Source organism: Myripristis murdjan, chromosome 6 (assembly GCF_902150065.1).
Source record: "Myripristis murdjan chromosome 6, fMyrMur1.1, whole genome shotgun sequence".
NCBI lineage: Eukaryota > Metazoa > Chordata > Actinopteri > Holocentriformes > Holocentridae > Myripristis > Myripristis murdjan.
The window spans coordinates 8,859,759-8,884,704 of NC_043985.1; the positions used below are offsets into that span (position 1 = coordinate 8,859,759).

The 24,946-nt window shown below is 41.9% G+C and overlaps 2 protein-coding genes across 3 annotated transcripts; both read left to right on the forward strand.

Annotated features, from left to right (window-relative positions):
* Positions 1 to 1,145: 1,145 nt before the first annotated feature.
* Positions 1,146 to 12,949, forward strand: LOC115361228 (probable E3 ubiquitin-protein ligase HERC3). The gene is made up of 23 exons (XM_030054595.1): positions 1,146 to 1,317; positions 1,457 to 1,568; positions 1,767 to 1,843; positions 2,384 to 2,605; positions 2,802 to 2,893; positions 4,458 to 4,588; positions 4,687 to 4,811; positions 4,902 to 4,984; positions 5,071 to 5,216; positions 5,326 to 5,385; positions 5,482 to 5,587; positions 6,617 to 6,815; positions 7,457 to 7,608; positions 7,747 to 7,857; positions 7,985 to 8,083; positions 8,352 to 8,525; positions 8,613 to 8,753; positions 9,480 to 9,646; positions 9,772 to 9,838; positions 9,968 to 10,038; positions 10,773 to 10,956; positions 11,079 to 11,181; positions 12,259 to 12,949. The coding sequence occupies exons 1-23, from the start codon at positions 1,203 to 1,205 to the stop codon at positions 12,465 to 12,467; spliced, it is 2,946 nt and encodes a 981-aa protein (XP_029910455.1). The 5' UTR covers positions 1,146 to 1,202; the 3' UTR covers positions 12,468 to 12,949.
* Positions 12,950 to 13,657: 708 nt separating this feature from the next.
* Positions 13,658 to 24,035, forward strand: LOC115361227 (probable E3 ubiquitin-protein ligase HERC3). 2 transcript variants are annotated; one of them, XM_030054593.1, is made up of 23 exons: positions 13,658 to 13,861; positions 14,001 to 14,112; positions 14,655 to 14,731; positions 15,593 to 15,814; positions 16,011 to 16,102; positions 16,803 to 16,933; positions 17,032 to 17,156; positions 17,247 to 17,329; positions 17,444 to 17,562; positions 17,694 to 17,753; positions 17,848 to 17,953; positions 18,747 to 18,945; positions 20,370 to 20,521; positions 20,672 to 20,794; positions 20,946 to 21,044; positions 21,676 to 21,837; positions 21,925 to 22,065; positions 22,186 to 22,358; positions 22,484 to 22,550; positions 22,690 to 22,760; positions 22,968 to 23,151; positions 23,275 to 23,377; positions 23,545 to 24,035. In XM_030054593.1, the coding sequence occupies exons 1-23, from the start codon at positions 13,663 to 13,665 to the stop codon at positions 23,760 to 23,762; spliced, it is 3,018 nt and encodes a 1,005-aa protein (XP_029910453.1). In that variant the 5' UTR covers positions 13,658 to 13,662; the 3' UTR covers positions 23,763 to 24,035. The 2 variants fall into 2 exon arrangements, with proteins under 2 accessions (XP_029910453.1, XP_029910454.1); XM_030054594.1 differs by lacking the exon at positions 20,672 to 20,794.
* The last annotated feature ends 911 nt before the right edge of the window (positions 24,036 to 24,946 follow it).

Genomic DNA, 24,946 nt, shown 5'->3' on the forward strand with positions numbered 1-24,946 from the left:
TAGATACATTATATAGAATACAGAATACATATCTGACAAAATATACACAGCTGAGAATATACTGATGACCCACATGGATCAGCAACTATTTACATTTATTACACATTTTTAATTTAATTGAAACATTTCCTATGAAAAGGAAAGTATCTGCTCATAAAAACAAAAAAAAGGTCTGAGATTTATGTGAAATTTATTGGGTGATTCCTCGCATGAATGTGAAAAATGTTCAGAGTGGACAAGAGAAAATGCTGGTCAGCCAAAAAATAAAGCTCAAAATATAAAAACTGTAATTTTATTATTTAATTTTATTTTACTTCATTTTAACACTTGAATCAGTGGCTGCAGCTACTGAAAACAACATTTACAGTTTTATATTGACTTCTTTTCCACATTTAAAAGTTATGGACAAAGTTTAGTTTTCACGGAATGACTCATTTATTTTAATTCATACTCTTATTTCTTTGTTCACCATTATGTTGAACACGTGTTTGCAACGTTAAGAAATAAAGATGTTTTACAAAATCAAGACAGGTTATTATGGGGCCAATTTGACCCCATAATAATTTTTTTTCTCTTCATATTTAATGAATTTTCCTAATGTAATGGGTACTACCGGGTAAACATGAAATTCACATGATATGTTTTCAATGTCCTGTACATACGCATCGGTTAGAAATAACAAAAATCTGTACTTAGAAATAATATAAATCAATTAAAACACCAAAGATAAATATTTCTTTCCAATTTTAGGTCAATCAGTGAGATTTTATGGTGATTTGCAGATTTTTCCATAGTGGCGTAATAGGAATACTGGATGTACAAGTGGGGGTGGGGTGGGGGGATTATGTTTTATTTAAAGGGCTATTTAGGTCGTCAACAAAGAAACATAAAGTACCTGACACATACACTTTGGCAACAGTTTTAATCATAATCGTAAATTTGAACATAAAAGCAGGGTTCCAAAAAACAAAAACAAAAACAAAAAAACTTAAGTTTCAGTTTCGTTTTTGTTGAAACGGTCCTGGCAGCGGCGGGTTGAGCTCAGTCTGCCGTCCCAGTTATAACTCCGCTGGAGCTTCAGTTCCTGTTGTCGGAGCCGCAGCCGCCCAGAGGAGAGCATGTTCTGCTGGGGAGAGCACAGCCGCCGCGCCTGGACTCTGAAAACTAAAGATGGCTCGAATGTCGCCAGAACAGAGGACGGCATGGACTTCTTCGAGCTCAGGTTTCACATGAAGAGCATGTCAGTAGGTGAAAACGTGGCCGCTTACATCAGGAGCGATGACAATGTGTTTGTAATCCGCAAAGCAGGACAACAGAGTAAGTGTCTGTACACAGCACGTCTGTTTGTCCAGCACATCCCTCAGACACACAGGAGGAGGGGGTTCACATCCCGCCGCCTGCAGCCCAGTGTGATGCTGAAGCCCTGATGGTGTCGCTCTGTGTTTTGTCCATGTAGAGAATGTGAAAGGTAAAGAGAGGATCCGGGCCGTGAGTTGTGGGGATGATGCTGTCATTCTGCTGTCTGAAGAAGGCAAGCTGCTCAGTGTGGATGCAGCTTACACTCTGAGGTGAGAAGAAACACACACACTCTATCTAGCAGGTTAGTTATTATCTTGTCTAGTATTACATATGTCTTACTTTTTGTCCATCAAGTAAAATCTAGATTTCTGTCACTGAATTGGTCCCTGGATCCAAAAATAAAATTACTGATGAATCAGAGGGGAAAGATTAATATATGGTAATGTGTGTGTCTCCTGCTCTCTCAGGCCGCTGGAGGCTCCGTGTGACATACTAGTCTCCCAGGTGGCGTGTGGGAGCCAGCACTCAGTGGCCCTAACCAGAGGTAACACACCCTGTCATGTGCAGCTCACACAGGGATCCCATCAGGTCATTTCCCCTCCAGGAAACTAAGCCAAGGCAAATTCATTCTGTGTTGCTGCATGTCAAGGCCATGTATGTCAAGTCCAAGTCCAGTCCTGGAGTCAAACCAGGCCGGACCAGAGATCAGGCCAAGATCAAGACCAGAGTCCTGATCAATACCAAAAATAGGCAATAAACACTGTGTGTGCTTTTCAAAATGTAACACTAATGCATGCACAGTTTATGAAGGATAAACATATAGTTGTACAGTGATTTTCAGGGTTAGGGTTTCTCTATAGATCCTCAAAAATCCAGCTAATGAATGCATAGGTTTATGTGTAATCAGTGTATTCAGGTTGGGGTTATAACTCTAACTGGTCATGTGCCAGGGGAGAAAATAAACAGCTTTTGTAGAGGAAAGACAAGACCAGTCCTAGGTCCAGCACAGCAGAGAGGAGTGTTTTATAGCGGAGCACCACAGCCCTGCTCTGGTGGGCACTAAGTTGTGGTGATGTTGCTGCAGATGGCCAGGTCTACACATGGGGCCAGGACTCCAGTGGCCAGCTCGGCCTGGGGAAGAGGAAGCCCGTGGTCGGGTCGCCTCAGCTCGTCAGGAGTCTGTGGGCCAACCCCCTGGTGCAGGTCAGCGCCGGGGGAGAACAGAGCTTCGCCCTCGCCGTCTCCGGCAGCGTGTTCAGCTGGGGCAAAAACCACCGTGGACAGCTGGGGCTGGGAGACACCACAGGTACTGCTGGGACGGGGAACAGTTTATGCTTTCATTGGCAACATGTTGAAAGATCAAGTCAAAACAAGCGGCTCCCAGCAGTCTGCTGCACAGATTAACATACAGATTGTGTTAATCCCACACTGTATTATCTTGTCATTAACACTGAATAACATTTGTCCAACCTGCAAAGTGAATTCCTGTGTGTTTCCCACAGACAGACACACACCAACTGCTGTTCAGTGTCTGAACATGAAGAAAACTGTTCACGTTTCCTGTGGGAGGGAGCACACTGCCACGCTGACCAAGGTTTGACTCAGCAAGCCTGGTGACACTTCACTTAAAAATAAATCCAATATTATAAGACAGTGTCATGTGCATATCCTGTATCTGCGTGTTGCAGCGCTTCATTAAAGCTACGTCACGTGTATTGAGTTAAATATTCAAACCCTAGCTGACACTGACATACCAAACATCTAGATGTCTCATGCTTTATGTTATACACATTTCCCAGGAATTCAGCAGCACATATTTAGGATCTTTGGAAACACTGGCATCTCCATTAGAGTTTAAAATAAAGATCTGTGATTTTGATTTGAAGAAACACAAGAAATCAGCAAATATCCCAAATGCAATTCTTTTATCCACATTCAGCTTTGTTGTGAAGCACAACAGGCTTTATAAAGTGCTGTGTAAATCAATGTAATGATGATGATTTAGATCTGTCGTACAGCCTTCAGATCCCTGACTTGACATATTTCATTTAAGAAATTGTCCATTGGGGAAAAACTAGATAGTGGGCTCTCCTACAGTTGTGGCTGTGATATGTGTCAGAAATTACAGATATGGTAAAAAAAAAAAAAAAAAAAAAGAAAGAAAAAGAAAAATGAATAAAAATAAATCCAGAGGCTGATGAATCAGATGTCAGGTGGACAGTTTGTGTTTTTATTAATTAATCAGCTGCTTTATAAGATGCTTGCAGTTGAGTTGGCATTTGGTCCATCAGCGCCAACGGTTCAGAATCAGCAGGATAATTTTTCATTTGGAAAATTGACGGGTCGGGCCTGTGCCAGGATGAAAGCACAGGGTTAGGGTTGACTCTGGTCGGGTACATCTTTCATGTTTAGGCCCGTAATAATCTCTAAACATTTGGATCTTAGCGAAACGATCAAACGTCAGCCCTGGAATGATATAAATATAAGAGAAAATTTGACCGAAGAACGCCTGCACTAACATTTATTAAATGATACCGCTATAATTCTGAATGCCAGATAAACTAGGTGGAAAATTTCTCTGGACTTCCTCAAAGGATACACCTGTGCATCGTCGCTCAGAACTCCTCCAGCGAGCCTCCGCTCTCCGTGCTCCCTTCTCCTCCAGGTGCGTTTTAGTGGTGGATCTCCAGGTCACATGCAGCCGGACGGAGGTGAAGCTGCAGGCGGGCTTGTAGACTCATGACAGGCTGATGTCTGGGAAGAGACCAGGGGCTGAATGAGAACTGGAGACGTGGATGTCTGCCGGGTTCCTGTTGTATGGAGATAGCTGAACCCAGGTGCAGGTAGGCAGGTATGGCAGATAAGGATTTACTGAAGAACACTGGGAAGCTGAAGAGATGGAAGGCTTGGGTGAAGCGGTGTGGCTGGCTGGAAGGGTTGGGTGATGTTGCTGGAGGCCTCATGGCAGACTGAGCAGTGCAGGGATGCAGCAGGGCCTGGTGGCTGGTGTAGGGTTTCAGTATCAGGGTGAGGGCATGATGGCCGGCGGGCACACAGGGAGCCGCCCATGCCACACACCGGGAGATGGTGGGAAAACACTCAGGGATCATGGACCGTGTCTCTGTTTTAACATTGTGCTGGTGTGGTTGCTTCTCCAGGGCGGCACAGTGTTCACGTTCGGCTCCGGTCAGTTTGGGCAACTCGGCCACAACTCGTTCAGAGATGAACTGCGTCCTCGAGTCGTGTCAGAGCTCTGGGGGGCAAAGGTCACCGAGATCTCTTGTGGACGGTACGGTGCACTCATCACCTTTCACTCTTACGCAGAGATAGCACCCCAGTGTGTTTGTTCATACTGAAAGTGCAGTTTGTTATGCATCATCTGCTCAGACATCACACATTAGTGCTAACGGGCTCCAGGAGGGTCTACTCGTTTGGCTGTGGAGAGCAAGGGCAGCTGGGACGCAGAGAGGAGAGCCGGCAGTCTGTGCCTCTGCACGTTCAGCTACCGCACGGTAAATATGGATGTTTCTGTACAGTTACTGAGGCCAAGAGTGAGAATGAAAAAAACTTACTGAGATGAAAGAGAATGTGTGTTTTCACAGCTCCAGACGTTACCGATGGTCACCAAATCGGAAACATCTACGCAGGAGGAAACTGCTCTTTTGCACTGTGCGCTGTTAACAAGGTACCAGAGCAGCGACAGGATTCAAATGAGCCCAAAGATATGATGCAGATAGACTATGTTTTTCATTGGAATTGTTTTCTGCACAGGGAGTTCATCAAGGGTTAAACCCCTGCCGTGCCCAATACGTAGCACAGCAATGTCTGGATGATGTCATTGAAAAATGGATCTCCAAATGCAACGCAAAGACCTGGAAAAAGACTCAGAAGACACAGGCCTGGAAAAACACACAGATGTAAGTCAGAATGGAGTCGCTGTTATATTTTGCAAGATGTTTTCTTTTTTTTTCACAGAGCTGCATGTGTTGTCGGTGTTAATGAACGTAATGTGTTAAAACTTCACAGGGAAATCAAACGAATGTTCTCCTCAGCGTCCTGTGTGAATAAAAGCTTCCTCGACCGAAGGTAAAAATCTGTGTTACTATGTTTCTGTGTCACTGCTTTTTAATTTGGGTTTAATTTTTGGTGCCATTACCTTCTTTTGTTCATTTATTTTATCAGTGGTGATAAGCATTTCCAGACCTCACCAAAATACTCGGGGCTGAACTTGTCAATCGCACAACTTGCTTTCAAGAAACTGGCGACAAGGCAGAACCTGTTGACTGAGGTACTGAAACTAGAACTAACTGGTAACCTGTGGTAAATTATGGTTTGGAAGTAAGATAAAAAAAAAAAAAAAAAAAACAGTAATGTAATATCTTACAGATTGCCAGTAGGAATGAATTTGATTTTGACTCTTACTGTCAAGTAAATACATGAATGTGCATTAAAGGCACAACACAATGAAAGTGTCACATGTTTCTGCATACCGTATTTCACCAATTAATCGCCCGGGCGTTTAATATGCAAAATCGACTTGGACCCCGGGCGTTTAAAAGAACCAGGCGGCTATTCGCTGCAGGCCTTTATTTATTTTTGCACCAGATCATTATCGTGATGACAGCTACTGTCCAACATATTTTCAGTCGGTCGATTTAATATTACGGTACACCCTTTTGTTCTAACGTTAGCTAGCGCTCTTATTTTGACAGAAAACAGAAGTGCCGCACAGTTATTGTGCGGCTAACTGTTTACTTCTGCAAAAATAAGGTGAGTAGCCTTATTTTAGGTTACCTCATTATGATGCAAATAATCGCCCCGGCGATTATTCGGGTGGGCGTTTAATACGCAAAATGCGTGCAGACCCCAGGCGTTTATAAGAACCCGGCGGCTATTTGCGGCCGGGCGATTAATTGGTGAAATACGGTAATTCAGCCTTTAACATGCCTCAACCCTTTAACTCCTCCAATGCTAAAAAAAAAGTCTTCCAAAGAAAGAGGAGTTCTGCCTTCATGCAGTGTTGCACAGAAAAGAAAGATCACAGATTTCCTCTTTTTGTAATACTTTGGTTGTATTTAGTTCAGTCTTTGCTTTTTGTTTGTATTTCACATTTGAATGCATTACCTCAGTTTCATTTTTTTAATACTTAATTATTTTTGCATTTATTTATTTATTTTTTTGTTTTGTTTTCATTGTGATTCTGTTTGGCCTGATCGTGACTCCATTACAAAATGTTGTCCCTCTTGCACTAATAAAACACACACACTAATCGCACCATTATGAGTGAATGACCCTGAATGACATTTCTAATCACCAGGTTGAGGCTGTGCTCATGCAGCAGCTGCTCCCCTCCCTCGGTGGGAGGCAGGTGGGAGTGGAGGGACTGAGGATCTACCTGCTTCTCAGCGAGCTGCTCCATGTGATCCAGAAACACAAACCGCAGCAGAGCACACAGCTCGCAAAAGCAGTGGCTGCCGCCATCCAGAGACTGCCTGCTGAGAGCCTCCAGGTCCTAGGTACTGTCCCCACCTCACTGAGACTCCACCAGGCTCTGCTGGCTGGAACAGAGACCACCAGACATGAGCTGGATTTTCTTAGTGGACCTCATTAACCAGTAGTCGTGTAAGGTGATGTCACCAAACCCTGAAACAGCTTCAATGGACCATATTGCTCTTATTTAAACTCCTTGTCATGAGGTGTCTGTCTCAAATGTTTGTTGACTGCAATTATCATAAATCCCTTAAAATTTGCACACTTGAGGGCACCCTGGCAGCTCGCCTGGTCGGGCTGTGTGCTGCTTGGCGGGGCTGGGTCCGACCTCAGGCTATTTACTGCATGTCATCTCTTCTCTCTCTCCTGCCTTGCCTGTCTCTCTCTGCTGTGACTGTTAAATGAAGTAGAAATGCCAAAAACAAATGCATACTTTACATATTTGGCTCCAAATGTGGAACTCAACGAGCACAAGAAATCGGCCAATTTTTTTAAAGGTAATTTCCAGGTTGTTTTCTTGTTCATCATGGTTTTTTTTTTTTAAGAAATCAAGGCAATCAAGTTTCAAAGGGTGAAGATATAACAGCAACAAGCGTGTGCCATGAACAGGTTCTGGTGTGAAATACCGTCTGACGCTGCTATTTACAAATTTTCACGTGCTCCATAGCGGACTGGTGGTCCTCACTGGAGCGCTCGACCATGATTAAATATGTCAAAGTGTGGAAGCAAGCCCTGTCGGAAACCCTAAGCAGTGATGTGACGGCTCCTCGCAGCGCTGCAGTCAAAGACCTGCTGCAAGTCCTTCAGTGCCTCTACAATGTCAGTGCTCATTCTCTCAGTCACATGTTTCTGACAGTGCTGAATGTAATCCTGCTCTTCTACTTCATGTTACAAAAGTAAATCATTTATTTCATGCTAAGCCTTTTACTAAATTACTTTTATGTATTTGTTTTAAAGGCCAATAAGAAGATTGCAGAGCCTCAGAGAATTGCAGAAAGCATGTTTTGCTTGGAGATTGAATTCAACATACTTTTTCTTCTGCGAGATCTTATGCTGTGGCGTGAACAGGTAAAGTACCAGCTGATAAAACTTGTTTCAACAGCTCTGTAGATAAATGAGCCTGTACCGTGCACAGTCCTTGACTATTACAGGGACCTGCGTCGGTGAAAATAAAGTATGCCCTTTCTTCATTTAGGTTGTGGGTGATGAGCTGCCTATCCTCTGCTGCTTCCCATTTGTGATGAATCTGCAAAGCAAGAAAATAATTTTTGACATCAATTCCATATTGACACAGGTATGTAAAGTCTCTAAATGGAACTCGTAAGAAAAAGACTATATTCAGTAGGTTACTGTCAGGTTCCTAAGGAAATCACCAATACATTTTCATTCATCTTGTTAGTAATTTGGCTTAATACATTTGAGACCAGGTCATCTGTCAGCTGTTTAGTGAGTAAGTAAGTAAGAAAGTAAATAAATAAAGTGAAGCGAGGATCATGAATATGCAGCAAAAGCAGGTGTGCAAAACTTAAAAAAGAAAATTTAAATGTTGAAATGTATTGCAGGCACAACACCAAGTGGTTCCAAAGCTCTGGAGGTTTTTCTTCTGGCTTTTTGGAACTGAACCTCCCACCTCGTTCAGTTTCTTTGAGCTGAGGCTGAAGCGAGCATCACTCCTGGAAGGCACCTTACAACAGCTGGCTGATGCTGATCACACTGCCTTAAAGAAGCCCCTTGTGGTAAATACACAGCTCTGACCACGTTGCCACGTTCACGCTTTGGTGTACGTTTGCAGGAAATTTAATACTTGCATTTTTGTCTCCCAGGTCTATTTTGATGGGGATCCACAGTTAACAAATGTCTACATGAAAGACTTTTTCCACAAATTGTTTGAAGAGATGGCATCAGCTAAATCGGGGATGTTTATGTACAATGACTCCAAAACACTGGCATGGTTCCCCTGCAGAGTAAGACTTGTCATTCTCATACAGGCATATAACATTTTTTCTTGTGCATAGCATAAAAATAAGAAATAAACAATAATCACTTAAAATGCACAGTTGGTATGAAAAAAAACACAGCTAACAAGTGAAATTAAATACACTTACATATGAAAATATTACTGCCCTCCATACAAAAATGTATTGAGTGGAATAACATTTATTTTGAGATACTGCTTTCCAAAAGAAACCGTTGATATGTGTATGTGTGTGTGTGTGTGTGTGTGTGTGTGTGTGTGTGTGTGTGTGTGTATAAATGGAATGAAAGTCTGGATATATTAAACACATTCTGACCTTAGAAATAAAAAGAAATAGAAAGTTAACAGCCTGGAAATATGAGTACAAACTCACAGAATTTATGTGTTTTTTCAGTGATGACACCTACAAAATTTGAAGCACTATTTCTGATATTAAAGGATAATTTGTTGCATTTAAACTAGATGTTAATCCTATCCAGAACATTTTTCATATAGGTCATCAGCCTATATTTACCTTCATCTGTAAGAAAAACATTGGTATCGTCAGCATATAGACTAAATATTTATTTTGGTAGCAAATGTAGATTATTGATGTTAATCAGGACATTTGAATGCCAAGACAGTTTTATGAACTGTGCACAGTTTGAACAGCTCAGGTCTCAGGAAAGCCTGAGAAATTTTCCACGTCTCTCATATCTTTCATCACCAATTATAGACAACTCCAGGCGACAAGACGTACTTCCTGTTTGGCGTTCTGTGTGGACTGGCCTTATACAACCAGAGTATCATACACTTACCCTTCCCAATGGCTCTGTTCAAAAAGCTGGTCGGTGTGGAGCCTTCGCTGGACGACATGGTGGAGTTCAGCCCAGTTGTTGGAAGGTAAATCCATCTAAACACTAATTTTTGATTTGAGACACTGATACTGTCATTGTATCTGCTATAGAGTCATTTTGATTTGAAAGAGCTGTAATATTTTAAAGAATTTGTGTTTTGCCTTAATCAAGGACCCTGCTCTACATCTTGGAGGACTATGTGGATGATGATATAGAAAACTTGTACATGGATTTTTCTGTAGGTATTTCATTTTAACCGCTGGCCTAAAATGTTATCCAAGTTGAAATATGCAATCAATTACTCTCAAAGATTATTGCAGTGATCATATATACATCATCACTATTTTTCCCTTCCTTATAACAACAGATTGTCTGGGATGAGAAACCAGTGGAACTTGATCCCCAGGATCCTGGCAAACCTGTGACAAGTCACAATAAGTAAGTCTGTGGAAACAGTAATACTATAAGTCCAGTGCAGTCAGACCGCTAAGTTTTATTTTAAATGAACAAAAGTCAGTTTTAATATATTCTGTATGTTCTGTATGGCATGCATATACATATTGTATACACTGTAAATACATTATGTAAATTAAAAATGCCAAGCCCACAGACCTCTAGCCACATCATTTACATTTTGTGTGATGTATTCCTCAAAAAGTGGCATAATGTTGACCCACTTTAGTTTGTGATCACCAGTGGTGCTGTAGTGTACTTTAGGAAAACCAGAAAGTTTACATGACCTGTGCTTCCAGCCATAAGCATGTGGGCAACATATAACACATGCCAATATAAACAATTCACCTTTCAAAATATTCCAAAGTTAAGGCTTTGGTACTTCTTTGATATGCAAGGCAAGCAAGTTAGGTTTGGTTAAGGTTTGGGCTTGATTTGCAATATTTACTCTGATCTGGTTAAATTAAGGATTTAAGGATTTAGTTTATGTCACCAATAAAACGGTGGCTATGTAGGCTCATTGTTGTTTTTTGTACGTTTATTTTGTACAGTTGGTTGTTTTAGAAAGGCTGAGATTTGTTTAAGTTCAGGGTTTGAGTATTTAGTTTGGATCGGACCCTCAGTGTACAATGGTGTTTTGCCACAATTATGAAGTAAATAAGTTACCTACAGAAGCTTTACAACCCAAATTAAACAAACTCTAATTTTCTGTGAAATAGGAGGGAATTTGTGGAAGCCTATGTGAACTACGCCTTCAGTGCGTCGGTGGAGGAGGTGTTTGAGGAGTTCAGCCGGGGTTTCTTTGAGGTGTGCGAGCGGGACGTGGTGAAGCTGTTCCGACCAGAGGAGCTGAAGGGAGTGATGGTGGGCAAAGAGAGCTATGACTGGGTAAAGCTCAAACAGGTACATGTAGTACAGGTGCAGCTTCAGCCTGGCCTGCTTTCCATTTACTTCATCCTCATGTAATCTGTGTTTTATTGTGAAGGTAACCATGTTTATTTCAATGTGTCATTAACTCTAATTAGAACACAGTGTATCAGGACGTCTACCATAAGGGGCACCCCACCATACTGATGTTTTGGGAGGTTTTTGAGGAGCTGACTGAAGAGCAGAAGAAAGCCCTCCTGTGTGAGTACCCGGTGTCTGCAGCTCAGAGATGTGCTGACGCTAAGCTGTCCTCTTTCCCATGTCACATAAAAATAACATCACCCAAAACATTTGTTTCATTATTCAAAATTATTTAAAAGTTTGTCAATCAAGCCAAACCCTAATTATTTTATTCCTTGATAAAGCCCTCATATGTACCTCCTATATGATTTTGTATTATACTCATATTTGAGAATTAGCCATTTCCTGTGACCTTTTCCCTTGATGCAGGTTTGAGAGTTTTGCCCTTTTTGTGTCCTGTTATTTAATTAATTTTTCTTATGCAACAAAATTAGAGATTTTAAGCCTGTAAACATGGGTTTTGGAAGTGAACTGCTTCTTAGAATATTTTTAGATCATTTCATGTTTTATACTTGATGCACTATAATAAAGTTAATTTTTTATAATTAGATTACATTCTACACAGTGGGCCCTCCTAATGTACTTTGATCTCTATGGACAAAATATATTTATATGAATTTGTGGCTAAATTGTTGTATTTTAATCTTTATATACTCTTCTATGTAATTATTTATATTCCTATGTAAAACTTTCAATTATTTATGTACTTCCAGTAGCACTTGTAATACATCCAGCAGTTGACCTGCTTTCTGAAGAAGCTGCACACTGAGACGATCTGTGATGCCACAGTAAATAAAATCCTAGCTGCTGGAACAGCTCAGTGCTGCCTGCAAGCATGCACTTTCATGGTGTTTTCATAAAAATACATGTGCCTTTATGCTTTGTAACAGATTGATATAGCATAACAGTGATTCAACCAACAGCCGGTTTATAAAAGCTTTTGCATTAGCTGTGGTAAACACATGGTGTCTGGTTGCTCTTTACTGGGAAAACTCCCCTGGCTCAAAGGCACTGACGTGATTAAAGCCACCTACTGAAATTCAAACTTTATCGACAGAAAATCCAAGGAAGATTACATCACAGTGTTGGAGCCGCTGTTTGATTGACAGTGATGTCTGACAAATGCAGAGCACATAACCACAGCAATGTGCACTTACCTTAAAATATGTTCTGTCTTTCCATGGTCGTCCTCCATAGTGTTCGTGACCGGCTTCAACAGGGAGCCTATTCTGGGCATGGACCAGGTCCGAATGATTATTCGAGTCCTGAACAATTCCACCGAGCAGCACTTCCCTGAGGCACATACATGCTTTTCTATCCTGGAGCTGCCCTTTTACTCAACCAAGGAGGTGCTGAAAGCCAGGCTGACAGAGGCTCTGAGCCACAACAGAGGTTTCTTTGACTGATGGAGAATGATTAGATGTACGCAGACAAGATATGTGAAACAATTTATACAAAGGCAAGAGAATGTAAAACAAAGTCCACATAACATTTTAGTAGGGGACTTTGTGACTGGCTGATCAAACAGCAGTAAAATGCAGCTGTTCTGCTCAGCAGTGCTGCTGTGAGCAATAATAAGCAAGCTGAAGTGTTGCTTTAAAATATCACATGTTGCCTTAACAGGAAACTCTTACCTGAAAGCCATGATCTTAAAAAAAAAAAAAAAAAAAAAATGTTGTATGAAGGTATAAATTTAGTGACTGATATATTTTTGTGATAGTGGGTTTGACTTTGTTAAACAGGACAACTTATTCAGGAACATGATCTGTGAAATTCTCCTTAATATGATAATAGTTCTGTGGGTTAAGATGTTTAAAAAATGTTGTATATGGTCAAAATGGTAAGTAATGTAATATTTTTCATAACTGTAATATAAGGAAGTATTTGTTATTCGTATAATAAATTACTTTAAAAAAAAATGCATTCCTCCGTGTCTCTGGAATAGGCCTAATTGACATTATATAACACATAATTCATTACCAAGAGAAATTTGCACTGCACACGGACACAATGGCCTGTCAACACAATAACTCCTGAACGGATTTGCTGAACGGATCACCGTCAGTCTGTGGGTCTGACTCGCCGGCATGCAGCATGTGTTGCCCTCACACCTCTCATGGTCGCTGTGGTCGGAGAAAGTGATCGGTAAATGCAGAAGAAGCAGTTCAGAGCTGCTGCAGTGATAAAGGGGGAAACAGGATGCGTTGCACATAAACAAAAACATCTGATGAGATGTGACGTCAGCCACACAAACACAGCAGCCTTGTCGCAATTACGAAGAAAACTAAGTTTCACTTTCGTTTTCGTTTCCAGCTGAAAGGACGCGTTCTTTACCTGCGATGTCACCCCGATTTCAAACTGTGACTCTGGAGCGCCTGGTCTGCTCACCGGGTGGGTTTTCTTTTGTATTCAGGTTCCTTTTTGTCCACCTCCAACCATGTAGCTGTCGCTTAACTACAAGTTTAGCTTTCCACTGCACCGACCAGTGGTTTCTGTTCTCGGGAAACGAGTTGCCAAACAAGTCTAAGCTTTCGTTTCTGCCTGTGAGTGAGAGTCAGCTGATAAGAGGCAGCCGGGAGCCGCAGCCGCCCAGAGGAGAGCATGTTCTGCTGGGGAGAGCACAGCTGCCGCGCCTGGACTCTGAAAACTAAAGATGGCTCAAATGTCGCCAGAACAGAGGACGGCATGGACTTCTTCGAGCTCAGGTTTCACATGAAGAGCCTGTCAGTAGGTGAAAACGTGGCCGCTTACATCAGGAGCGATGACAATGTGTTTGTAATCCGCAAAGCAGGACAACAGAGTAAGTGTCTGTACACAGCACGTCTGTTTGTCCAGCACATCCCTCAGACACACAGGAGGAGGGGGTTCACATCCCGCCGCCTGCAGCCCAGTGTGATGCTGAAGCCCTGATGGTGTCGCTCTGTGTTTTGTCCATGTAGAGAATGTGAAAGGTAAAGAGAGGATCCGGGCCGTGAGTTGTGAGGATGATGCTGTCATTCTGCTGTCTGAAGAAGGCAAGCTGCTCAGTGTGGAAGCTGCTTACACTCCGAGGTAAGGAGAAACACACACACTCTCTCTTGGGGGTTAATTATTGAATCAAGATGAATGTATATGTTTTGATTAATCTAATTGGTTCTTTTGGCCAATAAATCAATCAATCAGTCACCAGAAAATAGGGCTGGGTACTGAACTTTGAGGAGCATTGAAAAATGCCATGGTACAGAAATGTAATACCTAAGGAGTAAATTTCATCAGCTTCAGTAAGCCAATAAGCATGCAGCATACTTGTACCAGGATTTAATAAAGTTGGTGAGTTTCTATCTAAAGCTACACGTCACAGAGGCATCCAGGAAACACACCCTGTTTCACCCACAGACGATATATAAAATTTAGAAACTTGGTGTTGGTAGTGGTGTGGATGTCGTTCAGTACCTGTACTGAAGTCAAGGTTTTTCTGCCATTATTTGAAAATTTCTCAACAATACGCAGCCCTGCCAGAAAAGTACATGAAAACTCCTGAGTAGTTTTTCATTGTTTTGATTATGAGAAGAGTAAATCATGTGATCTGTGCTGTGTGTGTCCTCCTCCTTCAGGCCGCTGGAGGTTCTGTGTGACATACCAGTCTCCCAGGTGGCCTGTGGGAGCCATCACTCAGTGGCCCTAACCAAAGGTACTTTACCATTTCCAGCAGAATTCATTTCATTTTATCCTGTTGAAACCTCAGAAAACCTCATTTTGTATTTCTGATGGGCATGTGGGCCATCTAAGTCAAGTCCAAGTCAGATCCTGTTCATTTGGATATATTTAAAATGCTGCGTTCCCCGCTGGAACGCGTGGGCGTGCTTATGTTATTTAATTTCATACACTTAACAGGTAATGATATATGTAGTATTTACAACATAAACTTAAAAAAGTACTTTTTATCTCTATCCAATACAATATTTCTCAACGTTGGCTACTTGAAGAACAACCGTCTCCTGTTTGTGTAAAAAATAAAAACCGCGTGACGTCGAACGAGGAAGTTGGAGTCCGTTGAGCACAATCGAGTTCACAGGTGTGAATTCACAGGTTTGGCTATAGCCCTGCCCACTTTTAACCGGTAAATCACCAGTTACGGGTGGCCTGGAACGCAGCATTAGTGTTAATGTCTTGTTTTTCTTCAAACAGGTGAGAACATCTGCCAGTGGGATGAGATAATCCCACTTGTTTGCAGTTAAACATGTTACAGGATTTTCTTCCTAGGAACAAGTATAAATATGTTGAAACACGGCAGAATAGGGAAGATCAGCACACAAGACTCAAGAAAATGACACTTGATTCAAGAAAATTGATTAACATTGGAAACTAGTGATATTATCTTATCCCACTGCAGTATTTTTTCATGTTGTTTGAGGTAAAACACAAACTTTTAGGTTAATTCTGTGACTTATTAAGATGGAGATAAAGTCCAGTACAGCAGAGAGGAGTGTTTTATAGCAGAGCATCACAGCCCTGCTCTGGTGGGCACTAAGTTGTGGTGATGTTGCTGCAGATGGCCAGGTCTACACATGGGGCCAGGACTCCAGCGGCCAGCTCGGCCTGGGGAAGAGGAAGCCCGTGGTCGGGTCGCCTCAGCTCGTCAGGAGTCTGTGGGCCAACCCCCTGGTGCAGGTCAGCGCCGGGGGAGAACAGAGCTTCGCCCTCGCCGTCTCCGGCAGCGTGTTCAGCTGGGGCAAAAACCACCGTGGACAGCTGGGGCTGGGAGACACCACAGGTACTGCCGGGACGGGGAACAGTTCATGCTTTCATTAGCAACATGTTGAAAGATCAAGTCAAAACAAGCGGCTCCCAGCAGTTTGCTGCACAGATTAACATACAGATTGTGGTAATCCCACACTGTATTACCTTGTCATTAACACTGAATAACATTTGTCCAACCTGCAAAGTGAATTCCTGTGTGTTTCCCACAGACAGACACACACCAACTGCTGTTCAGTGTCTGAACATGAAGAAAACTGTTCACATTTCCTGTGGGAGGGAGCACACTGCCACGCTGACCAAGGTTTGACTCAGCAAGCCTGATGACACTTCACTTCAAAGTTAATTGAGTTAATTGAGTGAAATGTTCGAACTCAAGATGCCATTGTTTTATGGCTGCAGCAAATAAAAAACATCTAGATGTCTCATGCATTATGTTACACATTTTCCTGGAATTAAGCAGCACATATTTAGGATCTTTGGAAACACTGGCATCTCCATTAGAATTTAAAATAAGTCAGAGGCATTTTGTTTTCAGGTTGCCAGTCAATGATCAAGGTCATGGCGACCTCACAAAACACATCTTTGGCCATAATTCAAGAAGACGTTTCACACAAATGTCTAATAGGATAAAATGATGAAGTGATGGTAAATGGACTGCATTTTTACAGCGCTTTTCTAGTCTACCGACCACTCAGAGCGCTTTACAGTGTTGGCCTCACATTCACCCGTTCACACACACACACATTCACACAGTGATAGCAGAGGCTGCCATGCAAGGTGCTGCCCTTCAGAAGCGGTCAGGGGTTCAGAGACACTTCAGCTCTCTGGAGTAGCCGGTATTGAAGCAGGAACCGTCCGAGCCCATCCTCCTCACGTCCTCTCCTTGACTGGCAGCTGGGACATGTTCCTCTGCTCATCCATCAGAAGATCATTTGTTTTGTCATGACAGAAACCATTTATTTCTCTGTTTTAACATTGTGCTGGTGTGGTTGCTTCTCCAGGGCGGCACAGTGTTCACGTTCGGCTCCGGTCAGTTTGGGCAACTCGGCCACAACTCGTTCAGAGATGAACTGCGTCCTCGAGTCGTGTCAGAGCTCTGGGGGGCAAAGGTCACCGAGATCTCTTGTGGACGGTACGGTGCACTCATCACCTTTCACTCTTACGCAGAGATAGCACCCCAGTGCGTTTGTTCATACTGAAAGTGCAGTTTGTTATGCATCATCTGCTCAGACATCACACATTAGTGCTAACGGACTCCAGGAGGGTCTACTCGTTTGGCTGTGGAGAGCAAGGGCAGCTGGGACGCAGAGAGGAGAGCCGGCAGTCTGTGCCTCTGCACGTTCAGCTGCCGCACGGTAAATATGGATGTTTCTGTACAGTTATTGAGGCCAAGAGTGAGAATGAAACAAACTGACTGAGATGAAAGAGAATGTGTGTTTTCACAGCTCCAGACGTTACCGATGGTCACCAAATTGGAAACATCTACGCAGGAGGAAACTGCTCTTTTGCACTGTGCGCCGTTAACAAGGTACCAGAGCAGCGGCAGGGTTCAAATTAAACTGACAAGCAGTTTAGCCCAAAGATATGATGCAGATATCCTGTTTTTCATTGAGAAAAAAAAGCTGACTTGTTTTCTGCACAGGAAGTTCATCAGGAGTCAAACCCCCGCGGTGCCCAGTACATACCACAGCAATGTCTGGATGATGTCATTGAAAAATGGATCTCCAAATGCAACGCAAAGACCTGGAAAAAGACACAGCGGTAAGTTTGATTGGATGAAGTAGCTATTTATGTTGCGTATCTTGGTATTTTATTAATCCCGCCACTGAGTCTGGATGCAGAGCTCCATATGTTGTCAGTGTTAATGAACTTAATGTGTTAAAACTTCACAGGGAAATCAAACGAATGTTCTCTTCAGCATCCTGTGTGAATAAAAGCTTCCTTGACCAAAGGTAAAATCTGCTTTCCTATGCACTATTGCCTCTTCTAAAGTTGAGTCATGGTGGATTAATAGCGTGCATTTACTTTATTGTCTGTTTCTTATAGTGGTGATAAGCATTTCCAGACCTCACCAAAATACTCTGGCCTGAACTTATCACTGGCACGACGGGCGTTCAAGAAACTGGTGACAAAGGACACCGTTTGGGCTGAGGTACTGAAGTTAGGAACTGTTTGCCTTAGATGAAGGTTGACAGATACTATGGATTTGTGAGATGCATGTCTGTAAAGATTTCCTCCTGAATGCTTCTGAGGCTAAAATCATTGTCACAAAAGTGACATAACACATACATACAAAACACAACTGTACAAAATCATTTCAAGACATATACTCTGTGTATGTTTGTCCTGCTTAAATAAGTAGAAGGTAAATAAGTCCAGCTTATTTTCAGGCAGAATGTTGAAATTTGATTCAGACCTGAACATTTAGGTTTTGTCAAAATGTCCCTCTCCTCACCTTTGGCAAGACCTAACTCGGTGAAAACTCCGAAAGTAGTTGTTTTTGAGGAAACCTGCTGAGGTGAAATCTCCTAAACTCATCCTGGGGATACACACTCTCGGTCTGTAACCTGGAATAAATATGCTTTTGAAAGTATACACTTTCTTAATGTAATGTGTTACAGATTGCCAGTTAGTAACACAATTGACTAGTCTGTTATTTGGCTGCTTAAATTTACTTTTGGATTATATGTCCTCTAAATCCATAGAACATATAATGTGCAGTTTTTTTCAGAGCTTCACTTTTATTTGGTTAAGTTTGATTTACAATTTGTTTTTGTTTGTTTGTTTGTTTTTATTTTTTTATTTTTTATTTTTTTTTATTCATTTTTTACAAGATTTTACAACTGTTTTTCCCTTTTCCACTCCACCGAAGACACATATATACACACACACACTCATCGCACCGTTATCAGTGAATGACCCTGAATGACGTTTCTAATCACCAGGTTGAGGCTGTGCTCATGCAGCAGCTGCTCCCCTCCCTCGGTGGGAAGCAGGTGGGAGTGGAGGGACTGAGGCTCTACCTGCTTCTCAGCGAGCTGCTCCATGTGATCCAGAAACACAAACCGCAGCAGAGCACACAGCTCGCAAAAGCAGTGGCTGCCGCCATCCAGAGACTGCCTGCTGAGAGCCTCCAGGTCCTAGGTACTGTCCCCACCTCACTGAGACTCCACCAGGCTCTGCTGGCTGGAACAGAGACCACCAGACATGAGCTGGCTTTTCTGCAGCCGTGGCACCAAGGACTTTGTGCTTGGTTCATTCCCTTGTCACATAACATTTACATTTTGTAAATATTTGGAGAACATGTAAAGTCATGTCACCTATTTTGACATATCGTCAGCAGTTGTGATTGTATCTGTGGTGTGCAGAATATACTTTGGTTGCTTTGAAGTCAAGGTTAACTTTTACCCCAGTTCACTCCCATTCATGTTGAAAAATGGGGAAGAAAAAACACACTGAAACCTAAAAGCTGCAATGCATAGATAATTCAACAGAGGTAGGTGTGAATAGCTAGTTGGCAGGCGCTTTGATTAAAACTAAAATTTGATTAAAATTGCTGTTGTCCATTAAAAGGTGAATCTCGCATAGCCTGGGTGATGCCGACTACTTCCAAGAGATGTACCATAAAAAGAAGTGCAGTTGCTGTAACCACAACATGTTCATATTCAGCAGAAAATGCTGGCCATTTCGATAGATAATATATAAAATATAGGAAAAGTGTGTCTTGGACATGGCAGAGCCACATTTTCAAAGGTCATCATGCAAGAAGTAGAAGTCAAATTGATTCCAACCCTTAGATTCAGCAGAAGATGCTGAAAATATCCATATGGAACATGTATGTTTGTTTAAAACCACTGGAACATTTTGAGTAGCCAATCACTGAACTGAACTTTCGTCATGGCTGAGCTCATAAATCTCAGCAACAGCAGCTAAAGAGGGAGCTGGGCTTGGGACTGGCCAGCTGTTGTAAGGCTGCACTATCCAAGTATTCAGTTTTTCACAAGCAGTTTTCACATTTTCTGAACATGAATGGGAGTAGATGAAAGTGAGTTAGTATTCACACTCATATCCCTGATATTGATGATGGACAGATAAGATCACAACTGTTGACAAGAAGTCTAACTAGGACTGGGATAGTCCTGTAAGTTGGCCTACTCTCAAATAACATACTGCAGTCAGGCTTTTTGACAACTTGATCTACATATTTGGCTGCCAGCTGGTGGCCCACTCAGCCCACTTTATTGTTTATTCCCTCTAAAGTATCAGTCACTAATGACAGACTAACCAGCAAACTCAACTCTTTGTGAAGCCTGACCTCCACTGGTGAGAAGTAGGGTGCCTGGTCTTTGGTGGCACCCGGAGAGTAAAACAGGTGATGACATCACCTGCCATCAAAGACCAGGGACTCTAATACTGCATGTTCTTGCTCTTCTTACTTTCCCACAGTATAGCCAGTTTTACACAGAGAAAACCACTACTTTGTTTTTCTGAAGTATGCCATGAACATGTTCTGTTGTAAAATACTCACTGACGCTGCTATTTACAAATTTTCACCTTGTGCTCCATAGCGGACTGGTGTTTGTCATTGGAGCGCTCGACCATGATTAAATATGTCAAAGTGTGGAAGCAAGCCCTGTCGGAAACCCTAAGCAGTGATGTGACGGATCATCACAGCGCTGCAGTCAAAGTCCTGCTGCAAGTACTTCAGTGCCTCTACAATGTCAGTATTTACTGTCGCCTTCATTCTCTCAGTCACATTTTTCTGACAGTGCTGAATGTAATCCTGTTCTTCTACTTCATGTTACAAAAGTAAATCATTCATTACATGGTAAGCCTTTTACTAAATTACTTTTATGTATTTGTTTTAAAGGCCAATAAGAAGATTGCAAAGCCTCAGAGAATTGCAGAAAGCATGTTTTGTTTGGAAATTACATTGAGTGAAAAATTTCTTGAGAAAGATCTTATGCTGTGGCGTTCAAGGTCAAAAAAACAGGTAAAGTACCACATAATAAAAGTAGTTTTAACAGCACTGTAGATAAATGAGCCTGTACTGTGCAATTTTAACATCATGGGTTTGAATCCAATGCTTGAATATTACAGGAACCTGCGTTGGTGAAAATAAAGTATTCCCTTTCTTCATTTAGGTTGTGGGTGATGGGCTGCCTATCCTCTGCTGCTTCCCATTTGTGATGAATCTGCAAAGCAAGAAAACAGTTTTTGACATCAGTTCCAGATTGACACAGGTATGTAAAGTCTCTAAAAGTGGCCTTGAAGATATCTCGAGTCTGTATATGCAGTACTGTCAGGATCCAGAGGAAATCAGTCTCTTATCAGTGTCTCGACTTGATAGATTTAAAACAAAGTTACCTGCCAGCTACAAAAAACGTCAGTGAAATTATGGTACAAAAGCGCAGTGAAAGCAGAAGTGCAGTAATGACAAACACATCTTTTCTAATGCAGATGCCCCACTGGGCCTGCAGGTGGCAGTAAGGGGAAGGTCATTGGTTCACCAGGTGTGAAAGAGCAGAGGTGAAACAAAAACCTGCAGGACAGGCGGTCCTTGAGGACTGGGTCGGGGAACACTACTCTAGTCAACATGATTATTGTCCAAAATAATCATGACAAAATTTCATCACAAAATTTCAACTCTTACAACTACCATTACAACACTTTGGCCTGCTGGTGACACTGGAGGAAGGTCATGCAGTCACCACAATTGGCAAGTATCATCATCACCCATCAAATACATGTGGAGATGTGATCCTCTGGATCTGACTGTTTACTGTCTGACCAACCGACCAATATGGTGACGTAGTGGCTCCTGCTTCCCAGCAGAACAGAGGACAAACTATTAAATCTTGAAATGTACTGCAGGCACAACATCAAAGGGCTCCAGCATTCTTTTGGCTTTTTGGAATTGAACCTCCCACCTCGTTCAGTTTCTTTGAGCTGAGGCTGAAGCGAGCATCACTTCTGGAAGGCACCTTACAACAGCTGGCTGATGCTGATCACACTGCCTTCAAGAAGCCCCTTGTGGTAAATACACAGCTCTGACCACGTTGCCACGTTCACACTTTGGTGTACGTTTGCAGGAAATGTAATACTTGCATTTTTATCTCCCAGGTCTATTTTGATGGGGACCCAAAGTTAACAAATGTCTACATGAAAGACTTTTTCCACAAATTGTTTGAAGAGATTGCATCAGCTAAATCTGGGATGTTTATGTACAATGACTCCAAAACACTGGCATGGTTTCCCTCCAAAGTAAGACTTTTCATTCTCATACAGGCAAATCACATTTGAAGCACCGACAGTTTTATGAACAGTTCAGGTCTAAGGGAAGCCTGAGAAATTTTCCACGTCTCTCATATCTTTCATCACCAGTTACAGACAACTGCAGGTGACAAGACGTACTTCCTGTTTGGCGTTCTGTGTGGACTGGCCTTATACAACCAGAGTATCATATACTTACCCTTCCCAATGGCTCTGTTCAAAAAGCTGGTCGGTGTGAAGCCTTCGCTGGACGACATGGTGGAGTTCAGCCCAGTTGTTGGAAGGTAAATCCATCTAAACACTAATTTTTGATTTGAGACACTGATGCTGTCACTGTATCTGCTGTAGAGTCATTTTGATTTTAAAGAGCTATAATATTTTAAAGAATTTGTGTTTTGCCTTGATCAAGGAACCTGCTCTACATCTTGGAGGACTATGTGGACGATGATATAGAAAACTTGTACATGGATTTTTCTGTAGGTATTTCATTTTAACAGCTGGCCTAAAATGTTATCCAAGTTGAAATATGCAATCAATAATTGATTATTACACTCAAAGATTATTGCAGTGATCATACATACATCATCACTATTTTTCCCTTCCTTATAACAACAGATTGTCTGGGATGAGAAACCAGTGGAACTTGATCCCCAGGATCCTGGCAAACCTGTGACAAGTCGCAATAAGTAAGTCTATTAAAACAGTAATACAGTAAGTCCAGTGCAGTCAGACTGCTAAGTTTTATTTTAAATGAACTGAAGTCGGTTTTAATATATTCTGTATGGCATGCATATACATACTCTTTACACTATATATACATTACATAACATTAATACTTTGCCATAAACCATGGCCTACAGTTTGTATGACATATTCCTCTGATTGTACGGAAGGAGGGAATTTGTGGAAGCCTATGTGAACTACGCCTTCAGTGCGTCGGTGGAGGAGGTGTTTGAGGAGTTCAGCCGGGGTTTCTTTGAGGTGTGCGAGCGGGACGTGGTGAGGCTGTTCCGACCAGAAGAGCTGAAGGGAGTGATGGTGGGCAAAGAGAGCTATGACTGGGCAAAGCTCAAACAGGTACATGTAGTACAGGTGCAGCTTCAGCCTGGCCTGCTTTCCATTTACTTCATCCTCGTGTAATCTGAGTTTTATTGTGAAAGTAACCATGTTTATTTTCAATGTGTCATTAACTCTAATTAGAACACAGTTTATCAGGACTTCTACCATAAGGAGCACCCCACCATACTGATGTTTTGGGATGTTTTTGCGGAGCTGACTGAAGAGCAGAAGAAAGCCCTCCTGTGTGAGTACCCGGTGTCGGCAGCTCAGAGATGTGCTGAAACTCAGCTGTCCTCTTTCCCATGTCACAGTGTTATTGACAGTGATGTCTGACAAATGCAGATCACATAACCACAGCAATGAGCACTTACCTTAAAATATGTTCTGTCTTTCCATGGTCGTCCTCCATAGTGTTCGTGACCGGCTTCGACAGGGTGCCTATTCTGGGCATGAACCAGGTCCGGATGATTATTCGAGTCCGGTATGATTCCACCGAGCAGCACTTCCCTGAGGCACTTACATGCTATTCTATCCTGGAGCTGCCCTTTTACTCAACCAGGGAGGTGCTGAAAGCCAGGCTGACAGAGGCCCTGAGCCACAACAGAGGTTTCTTTGATGATGAAGAATGATCAGATGTACGCAAACAAGATATGTGGACCAATTTAGCAAGGCGAGAGAATTTAAAGAGAATTAAAAAAAACAAACAAACAAAAAAAACCCATCCAAACAGTAGTAAATTGCAGCAGTTCTGCTCAGCAATACTACTATGTACGGTAATAAAGTTGAAGAGTTGCACTTTAAGATTCTATGTATTCATTTTACGGGTAGCTGTTACGTGAACCTGCATGCTCCTCTAAAATATTTTACAGGCAGGTCTTAAGTTAGTTATTAATATATTTTTGTTAGAGGATGTTTTACTTTGTGTTGGCAGTTCGCCATGGAACATAGTTTGTGAAAGTTTCCTTTTAATACATTAATAATTCTGTGAATCAAATGTGTAAAAAACAAACTTGATTTATATGTAGTAATATATGTAGTAATGTATTTGCATTGTCTGTGTTCATGTTTGTTACAAATAATATTTCTAAATGTCATGACTGTAATATAAGAAATGGGTACATGTATAAGTTATTATCTGCACTGGAACATTAAAAAGGCATTCCTCAGTGTCCTTGGTCTCTGTAATACCTGACATTAGATATCACCTAATTCATTAGAAAGAAGAATCCAAATACCTGTTAATTTATTCTGGCATGTTTTAAGTTGATAAAATGTTCTGAAATCTTAGGATCCCCTGTCTGAGCTAGTAGCACAATGAAAAATTATATCTCAAGTCAAAATACAACATTTATCATCTACATTGTATTGTCATACTCCACTGTGATAACTAGTGAAACCTGCTGAGGTTAAAAGTCAGTTTATCTGTTTACCAGATTTATGAAGCACCAACAGGAGCAAGGCAGAATCTGTATTTTAGTACAGTGGCCAAAAGGCTCTGGGGTCTCTGGATGGTGTAGCAGTTTCAGGCACACATGATGTAGAAGTCTTGATATGACCACATATGTGGTGGGAAGTCAAACAGAGGGTGAGCATCATCACAGGGCAAACCAGAGACCTTGCATTATCACATAATTTCCATCGTCAGTGCACGTCAGTACATAAGATACAGGGCACTGCCATTAGTCAGTCACTGAGTCATGCAACTTTACCCAACTCCTGCTATATCACAGTGACCACTAGATGTCGCCATTCTGCTGCTGGGAAGTCTGAGACAAAGGGCAGCGGGATGAGATCATCAAGTAGACTTCACAGA

Coding starts and splice junctions, on each gene's coding strand:
- LOC115361227 (XM_030054593.1), top strand. CDS start 13,663: ATGTTCTGCTGGGGAGAGCACAGCTGCCGCGCCTGGACTCTGAAAACT. Junction 14,113..14,654: donor GAAGCTGCTTACACTCCGAG/GTAAGGAGAAAC, acceptor CTCCTCCTTCAG/GCCGCTGGAGGTTCTGTGTG. Junction 17,157..17,246: donor GCACGTTCAGCTGCCGCACG/GTAAATATGGAT, acceptor GTGTTTTCACAG/CTCCAGACGTTACCGATGGT.
- LOC115361228 (XM_030054595.1), top strand. CDS start 1,203: ATGGACTTCTTCGAGCTCAGGTTTCACATGAAGAGCATGTCAGTAGGT. Junction 2,894..4,457: donor ACACTGCCACGCTGACCAAG/GTTTGACTCAGC, acceptor TTGCTTCTCCAG/GGCGGCACAGTGTTCACGTT. Junction 8,526..8,612: donor CCTTAAAGAAGCCCCTTGTG/GTAAATACACAG, acceptor TTTGTCTCCCAG/GTCTATTTTGATGGGGATCC.